At 37.4% G+C, this 22,741-nt stretch overlaps 1 protein-coding gene and 1 pseudogene across 14 annotated transcripts in view; both read right to left on the minus strand.

The window, feature by feature from the left end:
* Positions 1 to 534: 534 nt before the first annotated feature.
* Positions 535 to 5,504, minus strand: LOC116634643 (annotated as a pseudogene). The gene has a single exon (XR_004300009.1). The product of XR_004300009.1 is annotated as a 39S ribosomal protein L1, mitochondrial-like (transcript).
* An 8,559-nt stretch (positions 5,505 to 14,063) lies between these two features.
* DYNC1I2 (dynein cytoplasmic 1 intermediate chain 2) overlaps positions 14,064 to 22,741 on the minus strand; it is a 54,002-nt gene continuing 45,324 nt past the window's right edge. For 7 of the 13 annotated variants that reach the window (XM_032408253.1, XM_032408208.1, XM_032408249.1 and 4 more), the window contains 3 exons: positions 19,178 to 19,318; positions 17,195 to 17,320; positions 14,603 to 15,406 (listed from right to left, as the gene is read on the minus strand). In XM_032408253.1, coding sequence (XP_032264144.1) covers positions 15,293 to 15,406; positions 17,195 to 17,320; positions 19,178 to 19,318 — 381 coding nt within the window. In that variant the 3' untranslated portion in view covers positions 14,603 to 15,292. Of the gene's footprint in view, positions 15,407 to 17,194; positions 17,321 to 19,177; positions 19,319 to 22,741 lie in introns of all 13 variants that reach the window. The other 6 variants (XM_032408262.1, XM_032408217.1, XM_032408235.1 and 3 more) reach the window with 3 other exon arrangements.

Raw genomic sequence — 22,741 nt, forward strand, 5'->3', positions numbered from 1 at the left:
ATTTGTCTCTCTACATTTTCTCATTTATCTCCTCTCTGTTAGGTAGATGTTGTAATTTTTGGACCTGTCTCAGTACCTTTTAGCTTTCCTTCATACTTTCTCCATCTGTACTTCTAGGGTGAGTAATGGGAGACACCTTGTGATCATCCTGCTGACAGCTTTGCTCTCCAGCTGTATCCCTTGACTATTTGGCCTGATTTTTGTTTTTTTTTTTTTTAAATTTAATGGCTCTGATATCCTCTTCTATGCCTCTGGGATATTTAATAGAGTTCTTTATTCTGTGGACTTTTAAAAAATTTTTTGTTGTTTGGGCCTTTCATATTATTGGCTTTCTTGAAATATTTCAGTGATTCATGGTTGCAGTTTATTTAGTTGCTCACTTTTGTGTTGCGGAGTTTCTTTTTGTGGATTTTTTCTTAAGATTTTATTTATTCGAGAGAGAGAAAGTACACAGGTAGGGGGGCGAGGAGCAGAGGGAGAGGGACAAGCAGACTCCACGCTGAGCATGGAGCCTGATGCAGGGCTTCCTATCAGGACCCTGAAATCATGACCTGAGCCAAAACCAAGTGGGATGCTTAATCGACTGAGCCACCCATCGGTGGATGGGAGCAGTGAGCTGTGCTACCAGGTGAATATATGCAGTATTTTGATTCTGAGTATAGGGTGCTCTTCTCTTGAGGGTAGGCAAGTACCTGGGGGGCACTGCCCTGCTTCTCCAGTTCCAACAGCTTCACTTACTGTTGTGGAATAGGTTGGGTGTAGACATCCCTTCTACCTACCACTTGGCCCATGGTTGGGGAATGGGACTTACTTAGCTATTCTGCATCAACTCCCTAATGAATCACCCTGCCCAGCATCCATCAGTACCCTCCTACTCTGCATCTGTTGATTCTAGGTTCTAACCCATTCCTCTGTTTGTAGTAGTCTTTACTGGTTTTGTGTTGTAGTTTCCTCATTTTATTTGCCTATAGCTTTGATTCCATCTGCCCTTTTTTTTAAAGAAATTACACAGTTTTATAATTTTCTTTGTTGCTTCTTAATCCACTGAAAATAATTTCATAATATAATATTTTTAGGCATCTTCTTTGTTACTTTCTGCGGTTTCTACTTCTTTAGACAACAATGGCTTGATCTTTAGTAACAAACCTTCACTTGTTGAAGTATGAAGGAAAGCTCATACCATGAAGGTCCCAAACTGAGTGGTCTGTGCTTATAAATTTCACTGATAACTGCTGGCAGATTCACAGCTATCTGGTCACTTAGCGTATGCAGTGTTTCTGTTTTGGTCTCGAGAAAGTTCTCCCTTTCTTCATCTACTTTAATTTCATGTCCAATTTTAAATAATTCAAGCATTTTGGGGATGTCACGGCCAATGGAATTTCGAGTTAGTTTTGGAAATTTTTTTTTTCAGCTTTTTCTTTAATGGATTAAGCTCGGGCATTATTTCTGGAACAGCTACATAAAAGTCTGATTGAATTTCATCATCCAAAATCTTCTGAATTAGATTAATTCCTCCTGCAAATGCAGCTCCATTTTCTTCTGCTATTTTAATCTCTGCTGCATTCCCTGTAAATACAGCAACTTTATTGATTTTTGAAACGAATGGGTATGGAAAACAAAGAACACTGGCAAATGGCTCCACTTTTTTCTTCTTCCCCAGTACCATATCCAGTGTCAAATCAAGATAAACACCTTACTTTAGATTAGTAAACTCTAGAGTTTAAAATTTCTTAAGTAACTGAATAGCTTTCTCCACCTCCTATATCTGCCTTGGATATAAGTGCTTTAAGTAGACATCGTCCTCAGGTTCACCTTCCATAAAGGAGTAGGACTTTATTTTTTCTATTTCATCTTTTTTCTCATCTGATGCTTTGTCTTTCACACCTCTTTTAGTTTTCTTTGCAGGCTTTGTAGCAGCAGCAAAATGTCTGCTGGGCACCTGAACATATACAGAACAAGGATAAGGAGGTGTCTGATAAGCCATCTTGGAAAGACTATACTTTTGATGATGTATCAAAACTCTACTGAGGCAACTTATGGCGGTCACCATGTTGACCATTCCCGATTCCATCTGCTTTGATGTTTCTGGCATTTTTCAAAATGTCTACTTTTGCTAGCTCCTATTTTTCAGTGCTGTAGCAGATTTTTTTAATTTTTCTTCTGCTTTAGCACTTATATAGGATTTAGCATTAAGAGGGATAGTAGGTGGTTCTGTCCTGTCTGCCATCTTGATCCAGTCTTACTACCACTTTAAGAAAACAGGACAAAAACTCTTTTGTAGCCTTTCTTTTATTCCAGTTAATTTCCTTGAAAAGAACTAGTGTTACAGTGGCTCCTGGGATGGTCCTCTAGTTATAAAACATGTTGTACTATTATCATTCACAGAAAGTATTATTTACAAGGAACTATTGAAATATCAGCTCTTTGCTCTCTAACATGCACAACTTTGTGATGCACCTATCAATACTAAAAAGCAGTTCCTAGAATACTCTTTTAGGGATCGTGAAATAGTTTTAGTGATAATTGATTTTATTTGCATTGAAAGATTAGGGATAATAGAACTATCTTAAGTTTTTCTTCTGCTTTAGCACTTATATAGGATTTAGCATTAAGAGGGATAGTAGGTGGTTCTGTCCTGTCTGCCATCTTGATCCAGTTAGAACTATCTTAAAAACTACTCAGTTGATCAGGATCATAGTGGTGTAAAATGTTTTTTGTCCTCCTTTTTTAACAATGAATTAGACATGCATCCATGAACAAAAGCACTGTTGTGGGAATGAGCACCATCTGCCAAGGGACCTGGGAGGAGTCTTGCCCACCTGCACATCCAGTAAGAGGCAGACAGACCTTGTTACAGGCTGCAGAACCAGCAAAACTGCCTCAAACCTTCTTGCTGCAGTAAGGGACAAACCTGGAGAGTGCTGTCCTAGGTGGATATGCATGGATGACAATTCACAAAAATCCAGACTTCACAAGAGGAGATTCCAGCACACCATGGGAGCAAAAAACAGAAGTTTGGTTCAGTTAGGACTATAAGAGGAACTTTCACAAAGTAACACTACACAGGGCTGAACTATCCAGCAGTGGTAACTCCTCTCATGGGGGAGAGGAAAGCAGTGAGTGCCTGGCTACCCCAGTGGTGAGGGACCTTTATAACTGGGGCTAGGGTGGTCTGGGAAAAAGAGTGAAATAATATCGAAGGGCATTAAAGGAATGTAGTTCCTGCTGACAGTGCTCAGGAAGTCTGCCCACAAGCCTCTGGGCACGATTCACCCAAGTTTCACCCCACTGGGTCAGGTCCACGGGCACCTCCAATACCCCAAGGGCTAAACCAACATCTCCACCGACCCTGCAGTCAGCTCCTTGTACATGCTGGGGTGCAAATGCAACAGTAAGTTGTGTAAACACCATCAGAAAGACCAGGTTAGGTGGGCTAGAGAGAAACCACAAACTTGAGCTGTAGCACCACCTTCTGGAAAATGAGAGGATTCCAGTGGGCACTGGTGAGTGGTAAGAACCAGGGAAGCCACAAAAGCTTAAGAATTCTTCCATAAGAGGGACAAGAGGAGTGTATGTATCCAGGTATATCTATACAAAAGCAGAGAAAACCCCAAATATAACAGCACCAATGAATAGTATACCCCATCTGAAGGCAACTGGTAAAGATTTAAGGAGATGTCAGCTACTTCAAATGTGAAAGGAGCAAGCCAAAAAACAGCAACAGGAAAAATCAAGGGAACACATCATTACCAAAAGAAAATAATTTTCCAACAACCATGCTCTCAAAAGTATGGAATTTTGCGACCTCCTGATAATTCAAAATAGCTGTTCTGAAGAAACACAATAAACTATAAGGAAACTCAGACAATTCAGTGTAATCAGGGGAAAAAAAATACATGAGCAAAATGAGTTATTTACCTAAGGGATAAAAATCATAAGGAACCAAAAAGAAATTCTGAAGGTGAAAAATTCCATGAATAAAATGAAAAAAAAAAAATGCAACAGAGAGCATCTGCAGCAGAATAAAAGCAAATAGAAGATAAAATGTGATTTAGAGGACAGGAATTCTGAAATAACACCGTGTAGGAAAAAAAAATAAAAAAGAATGAAGAAAGCCTGTGTGATTAATAGGATTCCATCAAAAGAACAAATATTAGAATAACTGGGGTTCCAGAAGGAGAAGAGATGTAGAAGGCGGGCAGAAAATTAAAGAAATAATGGTCAAGAACTTCCCAAAGATGGAGAGAGATTTGGACATCCAAGTTCATGAAGCTAACAGGTCACCCTAGGATCTTAAAGCAAAAAGACCTTCTCTAAGACACATTATAATAAAACTGTTAAAAATCAAAGATAAAGAGAGAATCCTAAAAGCAGCCAGGAGAAAAAGCCTGTAACCTACAGAGAAACTCCTGTTAGGCTATGAGCAGATTTCTCAGCAGAACTATAGGTCAGGAAAGAGTGGAATCAAAGTGCTGAAAGAAAAAAATTACCAGCCAAGAATAATCTATCTGGCAAAGTTATACCTCAGGTATGAAGGAGAAGTATTTTCACACAAAAACAGAGGGAGTTCATCACCACTAGTCTAGCCTTGCAGTAAATGCTGAACGGAGTTCTTCAAGCTGAAAAGACACTAATCAGCAACATGAAGACACAGGAAAACACACTGGTGAAGATGTTGTATATGCAGTATATGTATATACAGTCAGAAAACTCTTAATTCTGTAATAGGGTGTTTGTTAACCACTTAACTATAGTATAAAGCTTAAAGGGGAAGATTAAAAATGATAGCTACTATAATTTGTTAATAAACATTATAAAGAGTAAATAATGACTTCAAAATATAGAAAGGAAAAGCAAAAGGATGAAGCTTCTTAGGCAATTGAAGTTCAGTTGCTATCAGCTTAAAATGGACTATTTTACCTATGAGATATTTAATGTAAGCCTCATGGTAACCACAAAGCAAAAACCTAGAATAGATTCACAAAAGATACAGAAAGGGGGAAAAAGAACATACGACCATGAAAGGTCACCAATTTACAAAGGTATGCAGAAACGGAAAAAGAAAAAATGGAAATATGAAACAACTGGAAACCAATTAATAAGATGGCATTAGTAAGTCCTTATCTATCAATAATTCTAAATATAAATGGGTTGAATTCCCTAAAAAGGCAGAGTAGCTGGAAGGATTAAAAAAAAAAAACCCAACTATATGCTGCCTACTAGAGACTCACTTCAGCTTGAAGGACAAAAAAACTCAAAGTTACAGGATAAAAATTAGCATACAGAATCAGTTTGCATATCTATACACTAATACTGAAACATCTCAAAAAACAAAGCTATCCCATTTACAATAAAATACTTTTAGGAATAAATTTAACCAAGGATGTGAAAGATCTGTACAATGAAAACTACAAGACTTTGATTAAAGACACTGAAGTCGCAAACAAATGGAGAGATATCCCATGCTCATGGATCAGAAGAATTAATATTGTTAAAATTCTATACTGCCCAAAGCCATCTACAGATTGGACAAAAACCCTATCAAAATTCCAATGGCGTTTTTCAAGAAATAGAATAATCCTAAAATTCGAGACCACAACTAGCCAAAGCAATCCAAAAAAAGAAATAAACCAGAGGCATCTCACTTCTTGATTTCAAACTATACTACAAAGCTATAGTTAAAATAGTATGGTACTGACATAAAAACAGACACAGAGACCAGTGGAACAGAATAGAGAGCTCAGACATAAACCCTTGCATACACAGTCAACTACTATTTGACAAGGGAGCCAAGAATATTTAGTGGGAAAAGAAGTTCAACAAATAGTGTTGGGAAAACTGGATAACCACAAGCAGAAAAATGAAATTGGACCCGTTATCTTACACCACTCACAAAAATTACTCAAAATGGATTAAAGTGTTAGAAGATCTGATACTGTAAAATTCATAGAAGAAAACATAGGGAAAAAGCTCCTTCAATTGTGCAATGATATTTTGGATATGACCCCAAAAGGACAGGCAACAGAGGCAAAAACCAAAAGTAGGACTACATCAAACTGAAAAGCTTCTGCACAGCAAACAAATGATAAAAAAAAAAAAAGAAAAGGCAACCTATGGAATGGGAGACATTTGCAAACCATTTATCCAGTAAGAGGTAAATATTCAAAATACATAAAGAACTCATACAATAACAAAACAAAAAAAAAATCCAATTAAAAATGGGCATAGGAACTCAATAAATAGACATTTTCCCAAAGACATATAAATGGCCAAAAGGTACATGAAAAGGTGCTCAACATCACTAATCATTAGGGAAATGCAAATGAAAACCACAATGTGATACCACTTCATACCTTACTAGAATGGCTATCATCAAGAAGACAAGAGATAACAAATGTTGGTGGGGATGTGAGCATAAAGAAATGCTTGTACATTGTTGGTAGGAATGTAAATGGGTGCAGCCAATATGGAAAAAAATTATGGAGGTTCCTCAAAAATTAAAAATAGAACTACCATATCATCCAGCAATTCCTCTTCTGGATATATATCCAAGGAAATGAACAAAGGATTTCAAAGAGATATTGCACTACTATGTTTACTGCAGCATTGTTCACAATAGCCAAGATATGGAAACAATCTAAGAGTCTATCTAAACAGATGAATGGATACAGAAATTATGGTCCACACACAGCAATATTATTCAGCCATGAGAAAGAAGGAAATCCTGCCATTTGTGACAACATGGATGCATACTTGAAGGCATTAATACTAAGTGAGATAAGTCAAACACATACTATATGGTATTACTTATATGTCAAATCTAAAAGAGCCAAATTCATAAAAGCAGAGGGGCGCCTGGGTGGCTCAGTTGGTTAAGCAACTAGTTGACTCTTGGTTTCAGCTCAGGTCATGATCTCATGATCTCAGGGTTGTGAGATCAAGCCCTGCGTGGGGCTCCATGTGTAGCACGGACTCAGCTGGGACTCCCTCTCCCTCTCTCTCTCTGCCCCTACCCCCTGCTTGCTCTCTCTCTAAAATAAATAAATCTTTGAAAAAAAAAAAAGCAGAGGATAGATTGGTGGTTATCAGAGGCTGGGGGATGGGGTAATTGGGGACATATTACTTAAAGATACAGACTTGGAGATCTAATGTACAGCGTAGTGATTACAAACAATACCATATTATAAATTTCAAAGTTGCTAAGAGGTTAGATCTTAATTGTTCCCACCACAAAAAATAATAATCATGGGACTGATAGAGGTATTAGCTAATAGTGTTTATATATACACACACACACACACGCTATACCTGTTTATATATTGTAATATATAAGTATTTCAAACACCGTGGACACCTTAAACTTACACAATCTTATATTTTAATTATGTCTTTAAAAAAAAAACCCAACAAACTACTCAGTTGACTTTAGGAGAAAAGGCCCAGCACTGCCCTTAGCTGCCTCATTTTAGAGGCCCTCCTGTAGCTGTGCCCCTGAGGGCAGAGACCACAGGGCCAACAGGATATCCCCACCTGGAGCCCATCTCATTCCTTTAAAGACCATGTTCAAGGTACCTGAGATAAATTTCCTGCCTGAACAGCTCCGCTTACAGGGCCTGCATGAGCCTCTTCACCCAGGTCCATCTTCCCCAAAATGCACCCCTAAATCTAAAGGGTGGCCAAGAGGTAGCTATTTTCCAGTAGTTCAAAATTGAGGCATGTAGGCTGAAGAGTCCACAAAAGTTCCTTTGAGGCCTGTCATTCACAAAACAGGTAGAAGAGGAGAGGAATGGGCTATGGGGTGGTTCTCCTCTGGCTGCTACACTTTGACATGGAATCCTGAAAATTCTCAAATCCAAGCTCTATTACATGCTATGAACATAATTTAATAGCTTGTTTTTATAACAGTGAAACCTTTTGACCTACTGCTTCAGGGCCTGCAAATACTAGGGAAGGGCCTAGGAAGGAGAAAAGTAGTGATTGCTAAATGGGTTTCAGGTACAGCCCTAGCTAACAGAGATGCCACAAGGGAGCCTACTCAGTTGTAATTAAGTCACAGCTACTGCCATCATCTTCAGCCAGTGGAAACTTACTTTGTAGGTTCCCAGAAGCCTTAATTGCTCTCTTTCTTACAGAGTTCTTTTATGGTCTTTTAATCATGTAGCACCGTAGGCTCATCTGAATAAAAAACGGACTTGTTGATCGGCTAAGATCATAAAGGCAGTGTAGTATAGTGGTTAAGAACACAGCTCTAGGGGCGCCTGGGTGGCTCAGTTGGTTAAGCGACTGCCTTCGGCTCAGGTCATGATCCTGGAGTCCCGGGATCAAGTCCCGCATCGGGCTCCCTGCTCAGCAGGGGGTCTGCTTCTCCCTCTGACCCTCTTCCCTCTCGTGCTCTCTGTCTCTCATTCTCTCTCTCAAATAAATAAAATCTTTAAAAAAAAAAAAAAAAAGAACACAGCTCTAAAATCAGGCTGCCTTTGTTTAGTGCGTAGAGAGTCACTTCTTAATGTCCCCAGGCCTAGTGATACGCTGGACCCGGCTTGCACCAGCTGAATGAGAGCCCATTACATGTGTATATTCCCAATTCCATGTTCAGTGACATCACATTGGTAGTTTGCTATTGGCCCTGTGGGAGGGGAAACTGGCTACAAATCAGGTCCCCAGATATTGGTTCAAATTAGTTTCCACTTTTGTAAATTAGTAATCCTTTATAATAGTTCCCACATTATAGGGAAGCTAGAATAAATAAGAATATGTGTGTCATATATAATCATTTAGCAAGTACTCAATAAATGCTACCAGTTATTAATACTACATGGACGGAATGTACAAAGGCCAGTTCTTTATAAGGCAGAGGAAACTTTGGAAACGAGATATATATTTCCATTAAGATGAAGTGCTGATGCAAGATTTTTGAAAGTCACCTTCCCAATTCCATTTCTTTGAAACTTACTTCCTACTGGTTTTGTGGTCTCTGTCAATAGAGGAAGCAGGAGGGGGAAAAAAAAAGGGAATCCTAAGTGGTCAAGCCAGAAAGCCATGTGTGGTCAAGCAGAGATCTCGGAATTTCTAAGGGCTTATTTTTAGCCTCTAACAGCCAAGAGATAAAGCCCATAAACTTGTAAGAGCTACTGAAGAGCAGTTATTGAACCTGTTAAGAGTTACTTACTCATCACCTCCCATAATAGCAATGCCTCATATTTGTATAATTCTTCGTTTTCACACAGATTCTGGTTTAATTCCATAACAGCCCTGTGAAGCAGTAGATGAGGAAATAAGCTTAGAGAGGTGAAACCATTTACTCAAAGTTACGGTTAACTGAGTTTCAACACAGGTTGCTAAGTCCAAGACTGTATTAGAAATACAAATCTCAGGACCACCATGTTTTGAAGGAGTTTCCCAACCAAACATTAGAATTTAGTAGTCAATTGTTTCCTATCAGTTGATAGAATTCCAACTAAGGTGCGACATCCTGATAGTCAGCTATAGCCTTCTTTGGGCTTTGGATCTATGTGGAGGTATTATTCCAGTTATTCTCTTGTTACGCTATTAACCACTGCAGCATTTATTTTACAATCGTGAGGATGAAGGTTTAGAGAGATAAGGAACCCAGGGCAGTCTCCTATGAATCACACTGTTCTCCTTGTCTGATTTTCAACACAAAATATAAAAGTCCTTTTTCTCAGTTGATACCAATTCTACTCAAGTAGCCCCTGAGTTTCAGGAGGGATAAGGCCATTTCTCTTGCCTTTGGAAAACTAAAGGTCCTCCAAAGTCATCTAATGACCCTCAATGTACTGACAGATTCATGATTGTATCAAAAACATTATTGGAAATGAGGCCCCTTAGGAAGGACCTAGTCATTTTACCATGTTTCTTGCTCAATTGGCATTCCTTAGTAAGTCAGGTTTTGACTTATTTCAAAATCACATTTTGGACACAAGACAGCAGAGATCTGCCAATCCAGATGTAAGTTAGATAAAAGCTATTCCTGCAGGACTAATCTTAAGGCTTCCTCTAAGCCAAAAGCCACACACAGGTCAGGTCATCAGGACTGAAGCCCCCCTTCTAGTGATCATCTTTCTACAGGGAGCACAAGTTATTTTCAAGGGGCCTAACATTAGAGAAGAAGGAATGGTACTATGTAAGTTACAACAGCTGAATAATGCTGTTCCCCAGATTTTTGTGGAAGTGTTGGATTCCAGTTCTGCTAACATCTAGCTGGGTAGTCATGAACCAAGTTTGTTTTCTCACTAACTTGAAAAAGGGGTTTCACGTGTTCTTTTCTAAGTCTCCAGATATCACAACCCATGTTATATGTAAGTAACATAAGAGCAACAGCTGAGTATAGGCTGGAAATTCAGAGTGGGTCATTTTTTTTCTATTTTCATAATTTGTGATTTTATCATAGAATGTGATAAAACATTCCTAGGAAAAGTATCACTGATTAAGGGCAATTTATATCCCTCAGTTCACTGCTACTCCTAAATGTCTGAGGGTTAAATTATGCTGTGATGTCTTAGAATTAAAATAAGATTTTCTTGAACACCAAGCCACTTAAATCCTTAGAAGGTGTGCTTTTATTACATTGCACAGATGGCTATACAAAATGGTCTCTCCATTTTTGTATTCTTAAAAAAAAAAATAATACAATCCCTTATTTGTGTGGTACTTTATAATTTACAAGTTTTCACGTACACCATATCTCCTATAATCTTCACAGAAAGTGGGTATTTTCCTCACTTAACGAGCATATTGACCCTTGTCCCAGGTGACGTTACTGGTAATGGTGGCATCAGGAATAGATTTTGGGTCTTTTGAGCCCAGTATTCTCTTTCTCATATACCAGCCACACTTCAGCATAACAGATTTTGTTCCAAAGCATTTCTATTACTTAGTTCAGAAAAAACTTTCTTTAAAAATCTAGTACAAAAATTCACAAAAGATAAAATTACTTGCCATCAAAGCCTTACCGGTGGTATACCTGATTTCTGAAGTCACCAGAGGCAGGTCTCTGCATGTTCAGCACCACGTAGGTGTGTTCTACACCCTACACAATCACTGCCCCACAGCTTTCTGACCAAATCAAGTACATTAAAAGACAGGCATGATAATACATTACCAGAGACCTGAATAAATGACCTCACAAAGTGAAACAGACCTTTCTGAAAGCTTACCTGAGTGCAAGCTGTTCCATCCTCTGACTGGGAACTGGTAATGGAATATTAAGAAGCCAAAACTGAGATTCCTGCTATGAAACTAACAACACAAAATACTGTAATTTTAGAAAAGTTTGTAAAAGATGGCTGATTGGCTATGTTGAAACTATCAGTGGTTAGAAACTACATACTGAAAACTTAAAAACCTAAAAGCCATTTGAACTTTAAGAAGTTGGGGAATTGCAAACATGGCAGGCAGAACGAATCCGTACACCTAAAGTCCAACAAAAGATCCAGGAGCATTGGCCTATTGAGAAAAGCATTGCAATGTGATGACTATTCAAAGTCTTCCAGTTGGCATTGAGTTAGGATTGTAGCGTCTTTTTTAAAAAATGTGTTTGTTATATGTGAAAAGGATTTTAAAAATACAACATATTAAGTATAAGCAAATTAGTACTTTTTGGGGCAGTAAGATTAAAGAGATTGGTTAATGTTCTTAATTGTAATCCCTGAATTCAAAAGACATACTGAACATAGGTGATCTTTCATTCTTATCTTTGGGGCAACTTTCAAATTCTTTGATAGCACTAGAAGCCCCCAGAATCTGTAAACCAGGTCTTTAAGTAAATAATTTCCCAGCACTTTTTTTTTTTTTTAAAGATTTTATTTATTTGACAGAGAGAGACACAGTGAGAGAGGGAACACAAGCAGGGGGAGTGGGAGAGGGAGAAGCAGGCTTCCCGCCGAGCAGGGAGCCCGATGCGGGGCTCAATCCCAGAACCCTGGGATCATGACCCGAGCTGAAGGCAAACGCTTAATGACTGAGCCACCCAGGCGCCCATCCCAGCACTTTTTGATGAGTCAAAAAGAAGAGCCCCAGGTCTTTTTCCCAAACCTGTAAGGCTTTATTTGCCTATCAATGAGCAAGATGATAGCAGGAAAGCAAGAACTCCTTTCCTGTTTCTGTGTAGATTGGAAAAAAAAAATCTGAGTGGGAATCTCATCACTAAATTATCAAATGAGGCAAAGCCAATGGCTTTTTAGCCTAGACTTATGCCCAAGATTCAGACATGACACTAATGCCACTACCACCTTGGATGCTATTGTCATGTTTCAAACAACTCCGTTCTCACAACCATTGAGCAGCTGGAGCTGTAACTGGAGATCCATCCTCTCCAATATATACCTAATTGTAGAGCTTTTCCTATTTAGAAAATATCACAGTACCAATGTTGAAATACCAGGATTGTGGAAAAGATTTAAAAATGCATTGCCCAATAGAATGGGACGATGAAAAATCACATGCTTCATATCAGATTTTCTTTCATTCATTCAAGCCCTTCCTTTCCATGTGGTTCAAGAGGAAGAGGTTACAGTCTAACAGTTTATTCAGTCCTAGTACAAAAGAGAATGAAATCAGCATTCTTACAATATTGCAAGACTAGGATCACTCCTAATACTACTTTCCTTTAGTTCCTTCCCCCCTAAATTTTAAGTCATCCATTCCTTCAAGATGCAGTATGTCAGCATTACTGCAACAATATTTTATAACTAAAGATTTTCTAAACTTTGTAGGGAATTGAATCTATAAGCATGAAGATAGACTCTACCAGTGAATTTTTGTGGGTTTTTTTTTTGCTTTAATTATACCAAAAATTATTTCTGAGACTTAGTGTAAGCTAATTAAACTGAGTATTCTTCCTCAACACAAACAAGAATAACCAAAATCTTTAATTTCTCGTTCAAAAGATAATAACCAAACAATAAACAAAATAAGAAATTAGCCTGAAAGCTATGGCTTGTTTCCCATTCAGCAAAAAAGTATAACTGGTAATGAATAAGGTACAATTTCCATAACTCGATATTTCTGAAAATTTTAAGGTTTTCATTTGTAAAAGAGTAAAGAGCTGTGCTACACTTTTCTAGTCAGCTTGACTTGTCAGAAGATTTTACATCAATATTGACAGTCTTAGTTCTTCCTTTTTGCCCTATCATATACTCAACCTTAAAAGGCAGTTACTCACATTAAATTTATCTGTTCCTAAAAATGTAGACTAAGTTATATGGGCAAAGGTCCACATTGCATTTGGGGGCTGGGGTTGGGAGGGAGAGAAGTTATTCCTCAAAAGCAAAAATTCTGGTGCTAAGTATTTTACTTACCAATTTTATTCTTTCACAATCGAACACATCAATTTTAGTCCAATGAGCATCTGATTTGCCCCATCTCTTGATTTCCAACCTTAGTTATAATGATGTTTTCCCTTTTCCTAGTCCTTTTTACAAACTGATGGCAAAATGTAATAACCAGCGGGTGCCTGGGTGGCTCAGTTGGTTAAGTGTCTGCCTTCGGCTCAGGTCATGATCCCGGGTTCCTGGGATCAAGCCCCTCGTCGGGCTCCCTGCTCAGTGGGGAGTCTGCTTCTCTCTCTCCCCTCTCCCTCTGTGTGTGCTCTCTCTCTCAAATAAATAAAATCTTAAAACAAAAAAAACAAAGACAGTGTGACTGCTGAAATTGAACTTCTGACTCACAGACATTGCTACCATGAGCTAACTTGAGATGTTTGCCTACTAATATAAAAAACTTATCTTTGGTATATACTAGGCAATTATGGGGTGCTAATTTGTAAAAACTAAATATATAAAAATGGAGAATTGCCTGAAGTAACTACAATCAATAATTTTAGAGCTGGAAGGAAATTTAACAATCATCTAATCCAAACTTAATTCCTAGATGAAAAGAATGAGGCACAAACAGATGGAAAGACTTGGCTAAAATCACACTTCTCATGAGTGCCAGAGCTAGAACTAGAGTTGGGTCTAATATTCATAGGTGATTATTTTTACATTACACAATACTCATAGTTTAGAAATTTTATTATTTGGAAATTTATCTTCCAATAGATCTTTGTTAGAATTGTAAAACAACAACAAAAATACTCAAATTCTGATATCTATTCTTCCTTCCTAGTTCATGTTCTGTTGAATAAATAGTTAAACTTTAGAAGGATAAGAGGTTAGGATCAAGGAAATGGACAATTTAAAGTGGATAAAATACAGATCTGATCATAATGCTTTCCTCTAATTCTGAAATAGGTTGATTTCAACATTCATGCTTAGGTATTTGTCACTCACCTTTCAGACTTGCTTATACAAGGTTGTATGGTAACAGATCTCAAGATGTGGAGTTGATTCAATGACAAAGCTCATTTGAACACTTTTCCTTCATAGCTACTACTGCAACCATGAAATCAATTTCTCTCACAGGTTTCAGTCTCAGAGAGCTCACATACATAATAATCTCAATCAATGAAAATAATAGGCAGCTTTCTGTTTATTCTTTAGACGAACTACATCTCAGATGGAAAGTAAATAAGGGAGTAAAGCAAAAGTTAACCTAGGAGACATTTTTTCACTGACAGGTTAAACATCAATCCATAATTCATCAAGAGATCTACATTATAATGTACGGCATATTTAAGACACAAAACTTCATGAGACTTGAGGTGGCTGCTTACAACCAGAGCTTAAAGAAAGATATGGAAAAAAAGACACTTTATAAAAGGGAAAATTAAAATTGCAAGGCTAAATCAAAATGAAAATCTGAAAAGTTAAAGCATATTTGTTTTTATTTATAGACAGTTATCACATGAATTATAAAGAAGAAAAAGGATATCAGAATGGCGCTTGGGTAGATGTATGCATGCTATGGCTAAGAATAAACAATGTTCTTACATGTTATGGTTAGTGAGGACAGTATCAGTATAACAGGGAATTGTGACTAAAAATATGCAGAACTGATTTAATCTGTACTTGAGAAATAACTTATATAGTGTTATAAGTTGAAAAGAATTCAAAAGAATAACTAATACCAAATATACACCTGTGTATAAGAATTCAGAAAAGGCTGCAATCTGTAAAGTCAATCAGCTGTATTAAAAATGACACAAATCCAGAACAAGATGCATGTTATATAAAAAGGGACATTGTAAGATTTACTTGCTGCATTAAATCCATGGTTAAATCCACAAAATTTCCTTTTAATTAACATTTAGACAGAAACATGCAAATAGTCTTAGGTTCTACTTAGAGACTTCCCCAAATCCGCTAAGGCTACAATATCCCCCTTTCAGGAGCTAAGCAGGTATTCGGGTAGCTGCTTCCTCCTCTGCATCAGCTCGGTTTGCGTTAATTTCTGCGAGTGTTCGGCCGAACCGTGCCCATTCATCATTTCGGGGGACAGCAATCTGCTGTTAAAAGAAAGACAACGTTTTATATACACTGAAATAAATGATTATCTTACCCAGTATTTTGGTTTGTTTTCAAATAATTTTTCCACTAAAAAGTAATGCTGTAAATGGTCTTTCCATAATTACAGGGACTGTAACAATGCTTCACAACACATTTCAAAACAAAAGATGATGTTTGGGAAGTGTGTTGTGACAGCCTCAGAAATGCTTTTGCTGTTATCACCATCAGTACAAGAGAGAATAACAATGATACTCTGTAAATATAATTCCTATGTACTATCTCACAGATTTTGCTGGTGGGGAGGAATTCCTTAAAATTTTTTACTTCTTGCACTGTTCCAAATATGAAATAGTTTTTGAAGCATGCTTCAAAGAGCTGGTTTCTTATGAGTATTTATTTCTGTTTGGAGCATAAGATAACTGTTTTTGATATCTTAATCCCTTCATCAGAAGGTACATTATCTCTTACCACTTTAGTGATCTACAAATAGCTAAAGGGGAAAAGAGGCTCATGATGCTTTTGCCTCCATGAAGCATCCAATGACCAAAAATTTTTGGTAACTGTCATCATAATATTGGTGAAATCTCAACACTGCCATATTAGGGCACAAACCACTCAGTATAGCAAATGAATGTGCCTACTTCTTAATCTACCATATTAGATTAGATTGGATAGTGATATCCAATACGGTGGCTACCAGACACAGGTGACTATTCACATTTAAATTACTTAAGATGAAATAAAATATAAATTTAGTTCCTTCGTTGTGCTAGCCACATTTTTTTTTTTTAAAGATTTTATTTATTTATTTGACAGAGAGAGACACAGCGAGAGAGGGAACACAAGCAGGGGGAGTGGGAGAGGGAGAAGCAGGCTTCCATGCGGAGCAGGGAGCCCAATGCAGGGCTCGATCCCAGGACCCTGGGATCATGACCTGAGCCGAAGGCAGACGCTTAACGACTGAGCCACCCAGGTGCCCCGCTAGCCACATTTTAAGTGTTTGACAGCCATATGTGGCTAGTGACTACTAGATTAGTGCAGATACAGAACAATTCCATCTGCGTGGACAGTTCAATTGGCTATTCTAAATGATTCAATCTACCTCCCTCCAGATCCAATTACTAGAGGCCACAGGGTGTCCAGAGGGGATGGGGAATCATAAGGCATAGCAAAAGAAACAGTGACTAAGGCTTCTTTTAGCTAGGGCTAAAAAGAAGGAAATTGCTCCTGAACATTGTGTATAGCCAACCCAAGTACAAAAGATGACAAAGAGCTGCAACTTATCCTGCTGGATTCAATGATAATGGCTTTGCAACAAGGTTCACAAGTCAAGATTCACATTTCACACAGTCATCAAATAACTCTCAAAGATACTACTTTTGATTTCTACTACCTGGCCCGAGCAAATCTACAAATACAGAAAAATAAGAACTTAAATCTGTAAAGCCCCGAAGTCCGTAACACAAAGGATAACTCAACTGTTAACTCCAAATTTCTTCTTCCTGAAGAGTTTCTAATTTCTAGTAATTTATGCTTCAAGAAATAAGGTACTTCCAATGTATGATATTATCCTCAAAATCTGTTGCATGGAGACACAGAACATCCAGTTTAGAAAGAAAATTAATCTTAGGAGTTGCTTCTGTCGTGGAAAAAGTTTTATCTTTACAACCATATGGTTTATACCACTCATGAACCTTGAAGACTAGTTTTAGCCACAAAGATACCGTAACTACAATGCCCTGAAAGCTAAACAGATGTATCAAAATTATAGGCAGTGAGCCCCATACCTCTCCCACGTCATATATGACAATCTGGCCTTCAGAATCACCCACAGCAATCTCTCTTCCAGAATGGGTCCATCTTACACGATTAAGAGCAGGATTACCCTCCACAGAAATGCTGGCAGTTGGCACCTGAAGTCATTTAAAATATAGTGCAGTGTTAAAAGTTTCATCAAGATTTCTATAAACATGTAAAACAGTAACTCTTCTTTCCTCCAATCGGGCTACGTTTTTTAAAACAAAGATGAAAATAGATAAAGAATTTTCCCAACTTTCTTCCTGTTCAGTGATACATTATGAATGACATTACAGTCAATCCTTGAAAATGGTTTGGGAAAATAACTTAAGTTCTTATATAAGAAATTCTCATATGACTGCATACATACATCATTTTGAAAGATCTTCTCTTTAATAAAGGATTCTTTGTTGTTATTTTAACTTTTTTAAGAAATCAAGCTGTTTGAAAACAGATGGCCAAAACCCCATTTTAAAGAAACATTTCAAAAGCCCTCATAAACAGATTATGGTTCAATTTTAGAGGACAGAAATTACTTTTGTAGCTTGTGACTCTGTCAGCTGAAACCTGTGATTTGATCCACAGTTCCTAGAAACAGTTCATAGTGAAGGTACAGTATGGGTTTTTCCAAAGCTCTTATTCCCATAAACTGTGGAACAGGGTAGGATGATAGCACCAAAACAATGGCACCACTTCCCCGGAATCTGATTGTACTTCTCTCATGCTGAAGAAAACGAAATTTATTTGCCACACACAGAGCAAACATCCAATGTCTGACTCAGACTGGAAGCACAATAAAATTTTTGAAACCTGATTAAAAATAATCCTTTTAATTGACACTAGTCATCCCCAGATGACTAATTTAACTCCTAGAATGCCAAAACTGTTACAGAGAAAAACTGTAATTTAGACATATTCTTTGAGTTAAGGATTATAGGAAAGACCTAAATTTAAGGGTAACCACAAATCTCAAACACCAAAACCCAAACTAAAAAAATGCAATTGGTACCATTCGAGGTAACTATAAAAGTATAATTAAGCCCAACCATCTAGTCAGGGCTTAATACCTTTTCCTAGGAGTATCTGAATGTTCCTCTTCAAACTACTAAACCAGGAGTTAGCACACTTTACTACTCTTACATTTCAAATCCGTAACTTCCTTGCCCTGTATAACCAACTATTTTACTTCGAGGGATTTGGATGGCTGCCACCAGAAATATGAAGAAATGTGGGAAAGAGTGGGATGTGGGGTAAGGCACCAAGAGATTTTCCCCTCAGTAACTGCTTCTGACAGAACTGCTAAAACATTACTTCTTACCACCTCATATCAACACAGAATTCAAGGAACATTTTAAGCCTAAGTTGGTAAAAATGCACATACCTAAAAATAAGTAATAGCTATAGTTAAATTTCATTGCCAATAAGTGATTTTAGCATAGTAATTAGGAAATTTTGTGGTTTCTATATTCATTTTATAGTAACAATAAACACTGTTTTCAATCCTTCATCGAACAAGTCATCAAAATGCATTTCTCTTTCATTTAAATAAGTCAGGCTAAAACTAATGTTTATGGATGATAATACAATTCTGTCAAGGCTAAGAGATAATTTAGAAATTCAGAATTAAGGTTAATATACTTCAACAGTCTGAAACTATCTGCTTTGTAGCCTGCAAGTGAAAAATATCCCAGTTGCCTTATGAATGAGACTTTGCCAGGACATTACAGACATGATAGTGCTTTTCAGAAGTAAAAGGAAATGCCCCAGTGCTCTTGGCAACATTATTTCTCCCTTCAGTACTGCACAGCATGGTGTTTATTATTAAGGGTACAAAGCTTATTTGGTTTCTTTGTGATGAAGCTACAATCACCAAGCCCTTTCACATTCCTTGGGATAAAAGGAATTTCACAAATTATTCAATAAATCTCCAATTTTCTATTTTTCAATGCAATTTTTGTTATTTTCCTACTCACCTCTGTGTCATTATTGAGATTCCACAAATCCAGCCTCCCCATGCCATCCACACAAGCAAACAGGGCTGGGTGGGTGGGTGACCACATAACATCATAAACATAGTCTGAATTATCTTCAAATGAATACAAAGGCTTGTTATTCTGAAAGGGAAAAGTTGATTCTTAGCATAGTCAAAATACAACACACATTCAATAGGTATGGATAACATTTTATGATATTTAACTCAGCCTAGAAAAAGTTCCTCTTATTTGTTTCACTACAGAATTACCTGGAGTTATAAACTAAGAATCAACTATTGGATTGCAGTTTCTTTTTAACTTGCAGACACCATACTGTTTTAAAAAAGGAAAAGAATGTGCTTCAAAAACATTTGTCCATGAGAAGATGCTGGGAGGATGATAGCAATGGCAGTTCACTTTTTGAATTCCTCTAACTCTACCCATAAACCCAAACAAAGCAATGAGGATAGCAAAACCAAAGATTCAAAGACAATATGTACAACAAAATCAGTTGACAAAGCTCCAAATGTAAGTGAGTAGAAACAAACTTCTGCCAATAACAAGACCTACATGGTACAAACATCTGTGCAGGAAGAAGTGTGGAAAGGCCTGGGGCTTCTGACAGCCAGAGAACAGAACAGAAGAGCCTCATCAAAAGAATGGTAGACAAGATGGATTTGCACATGCACAAGAATGAAGATGAACCCCTCCTTCCTCATACCATACACAAAAAGTAACTCAAAATGTACTGGAAGTCCTAGCCACAGCAATCAGACAACAAAGAGAAATAACAGGCATCCAAATTGGTAAGGAAGAAGTAAAACTTCCACTATATGGCAGATGACATGATACTGTATATAGAAAACCTGAAAGACCACCAAAAAACTGCAAGAAGAGATAAACAAATTCAGTAAATTCAGTAAATTCACAGGATACAAAACTGATGTACAGAAATCTGTTGTATTTCTATACACCAATAATGAAGCAGCACAAAGAGAAATTAAGAAAGCAATCCCATTTACAATTGCACCCAAAATAATAAGATACCTAGGAATAAACTTAACCAAAGAGGTGAAAGACCTGTACCCCCAAAACTATAAAACACTGATGAAACTGAAGATGACAAAGAAATGGAAAGACATTCCATGCTCATGGATTGGAAGAACAAATATTGTTAAAATGTCTATAATTTGAACCAAAGTAACCTACACACATTCAGTGCAATCCCTACCAAAATACAGCACTTTTCACAGAACTAGAACAAACAACTGTAAAATTTATATGGAACCACAAAAGACCCCAAATACCCAAAGATATTTTGAAAAAGAAAAGCAAAGATGGAGGTATCACCATTCCAGACTTCAAGTTATATTACAAAGCTATAGTCACCAAAACAGTATGACACTGGCACAAAAATAGACACACAGATAAATGGAACAAAAACAGAAGACCCAAAATAAACCCACAATTATATGGCCAATTAATCTGCAACATACCAAGAAAGAATATCCAATGGGAAAAAGTCTCTTCAACAAATGGCACTGGGAAAACTGGTCAGATATGTGCAAAAGAATGAAACTGGACCACTTTCTCACACCATACACAAAAATAAATTAGAGTGGATTAAAGACCTAAATGTGAGACCTGAAACCATAAAAATCCTAGAAGAGAGCACAGGCAGTAACTTCTCTGACATCAGCTGTAGCAACTTTTTTTCTAGGTATGTCTCCTGAGGCAAGGGAAACAAAAGCAAAAATAAACTATTGGGACTACATCAAAATAAAAATCTTCTTCACAGTGAAGGAAACAATAAACAAAACTAAAAAGCAACCTATGGATGGGGTGCCTGGGTTGCTCAGTCATTAAGCGTCTGCCTTCGGCTCAGGTCATGATCCCAGGGTCCTGGGATCGAGCCCCACATTGGGCTCCCTGCTCCGTGGGAAGCCTGCTTCTCCCTCACCCACTCCCCTTGCTTGTGTTCCCTCTCTCACTGTCTCTCTCTCTGTCAAAAAATAAATAAAATCTTAAAAAAAAAAAAAAGGCAACCTATGGAATGGGAGAAGATATTTGCAAATGACATATTTAACAAAGGGTTAGTATCCAAAATATATAAAGAACTTATACAACTCAACACCAAAAAGCAAATAATCCAATTTAAAAATGCAGAAAACATGAACAGACATTTCTCCAAAGAAGATGTCCAGATGGCCAACAGACACATGAAAAGATGCTCATGATGACTTATCATCAGGGAAATGCAAATCAAAACTACAGTGAGGGCCACCTGGGTGGCTCAGTCAGTTAGGCGGTTGCCTTCAGCTTGGATCATGATCTCAGGGTCCTGGGATTGAGCCCCGCATTGGGCTCCTCACTCAGTGGGGAGTCTGATTATGCGCCCCTCCCTCTGTTTGTGCTCTCTCTGTCTCTCAAATCAATGAATAAAATCTTTAAAAAAAAAAAAAAAAAATGAGATATCACCTCACACCTGTCAGAATGGCTAAAATCAACAACACAAGAAACAGGTGTTGGCGAGGATGTGGAGAAAAAGGAAACCTCTTGCACCGTTGGCAGGAATGCAAACTGGCACAGCCACTGTGGAAAATGGTATGAAGGTTCTTCAAAAAGTTAAAAACAGAGGTAACCCTATGACCCAGCAATGACACTACTGGTATTTACCCAAAGAATACAAAAACACGAATTCAAAGAGATATATGCACCCCTATGTTTATAGCAGCATATTTACAATAGCCAAAATATGGAAGCAGCTCAAGCGTCCATCAACTAATGGATAGACACACACACACACACAAATATTATTCAGCCATAAAAAAGAATGAAATTTTACCATTTGCAATGACATGGGTGGAGTTAGAGAGTATAATACTAAGCAAAATCAGTGAGTCAGAAAAAGGCAAATACCATATGATTTCACTCATATGTGCAATTTAAGAAACAAAGGGAAGAAAAAAAAGAGACAAACCAAGAAACAGACTCTTAACTATAGAAAACAAACTAATGGTTACTATAGGAAAGGTACATGGGGGAGATGGGTTAAACAGGTGATGGGGATTAAGGAGTGCAATTGTGATGAGCACCAGGTGATGTATGGAATTGCTGATTCACTATATCATACACCTGAAACTAATATAACACTGTATGTTAATATAACACTATATGTTAACTAACTGGGATTAAAATACAAACAAAAAAGAAAAATAACTCAAAATGTATCACAAAACTAAATAAAGAGGTAAAAAGTATAACTCTTAGGAGGAAGCATAGGAGTAAGTTGTTGTGAGCTAGGATTTGCCAATGGTTTCTTAGATATGAAACCCAAAGCACAAGCAACAAAAGAAAAAGTCAATAAATTGGGCCATATCAAAATTAAATACTCTTGTGCTTCAAACAATACCTTCAAGAAAGTGAAAAGACAACCTATACAATGGAAGAAAATACCTGGAAATCATTTGATAAGTGATTTATATCTAGAACACTTACAACTCATTTATTAAAAAAGGAAAATAAGCTAATCAAAAAATTGGGCAAAGAATTTGAACAAACATT

The sequence above is a fragment of the Phoca vitulina genome, unplaced genomic scaffold, assembly GCF_004348235.1.
Source record: "Phoca vitulina isolate PV1807 unplaced genomic scaffold, GSC_HSeal_1.0 scaffold1, whole genome shotgun sequence".
NCBI classification, from domain to species: Eukaryota; Metazoa; Chordata; class Mammalia; order Carnivora; family Phocidae; genus Phoca; species Phoca vitulina.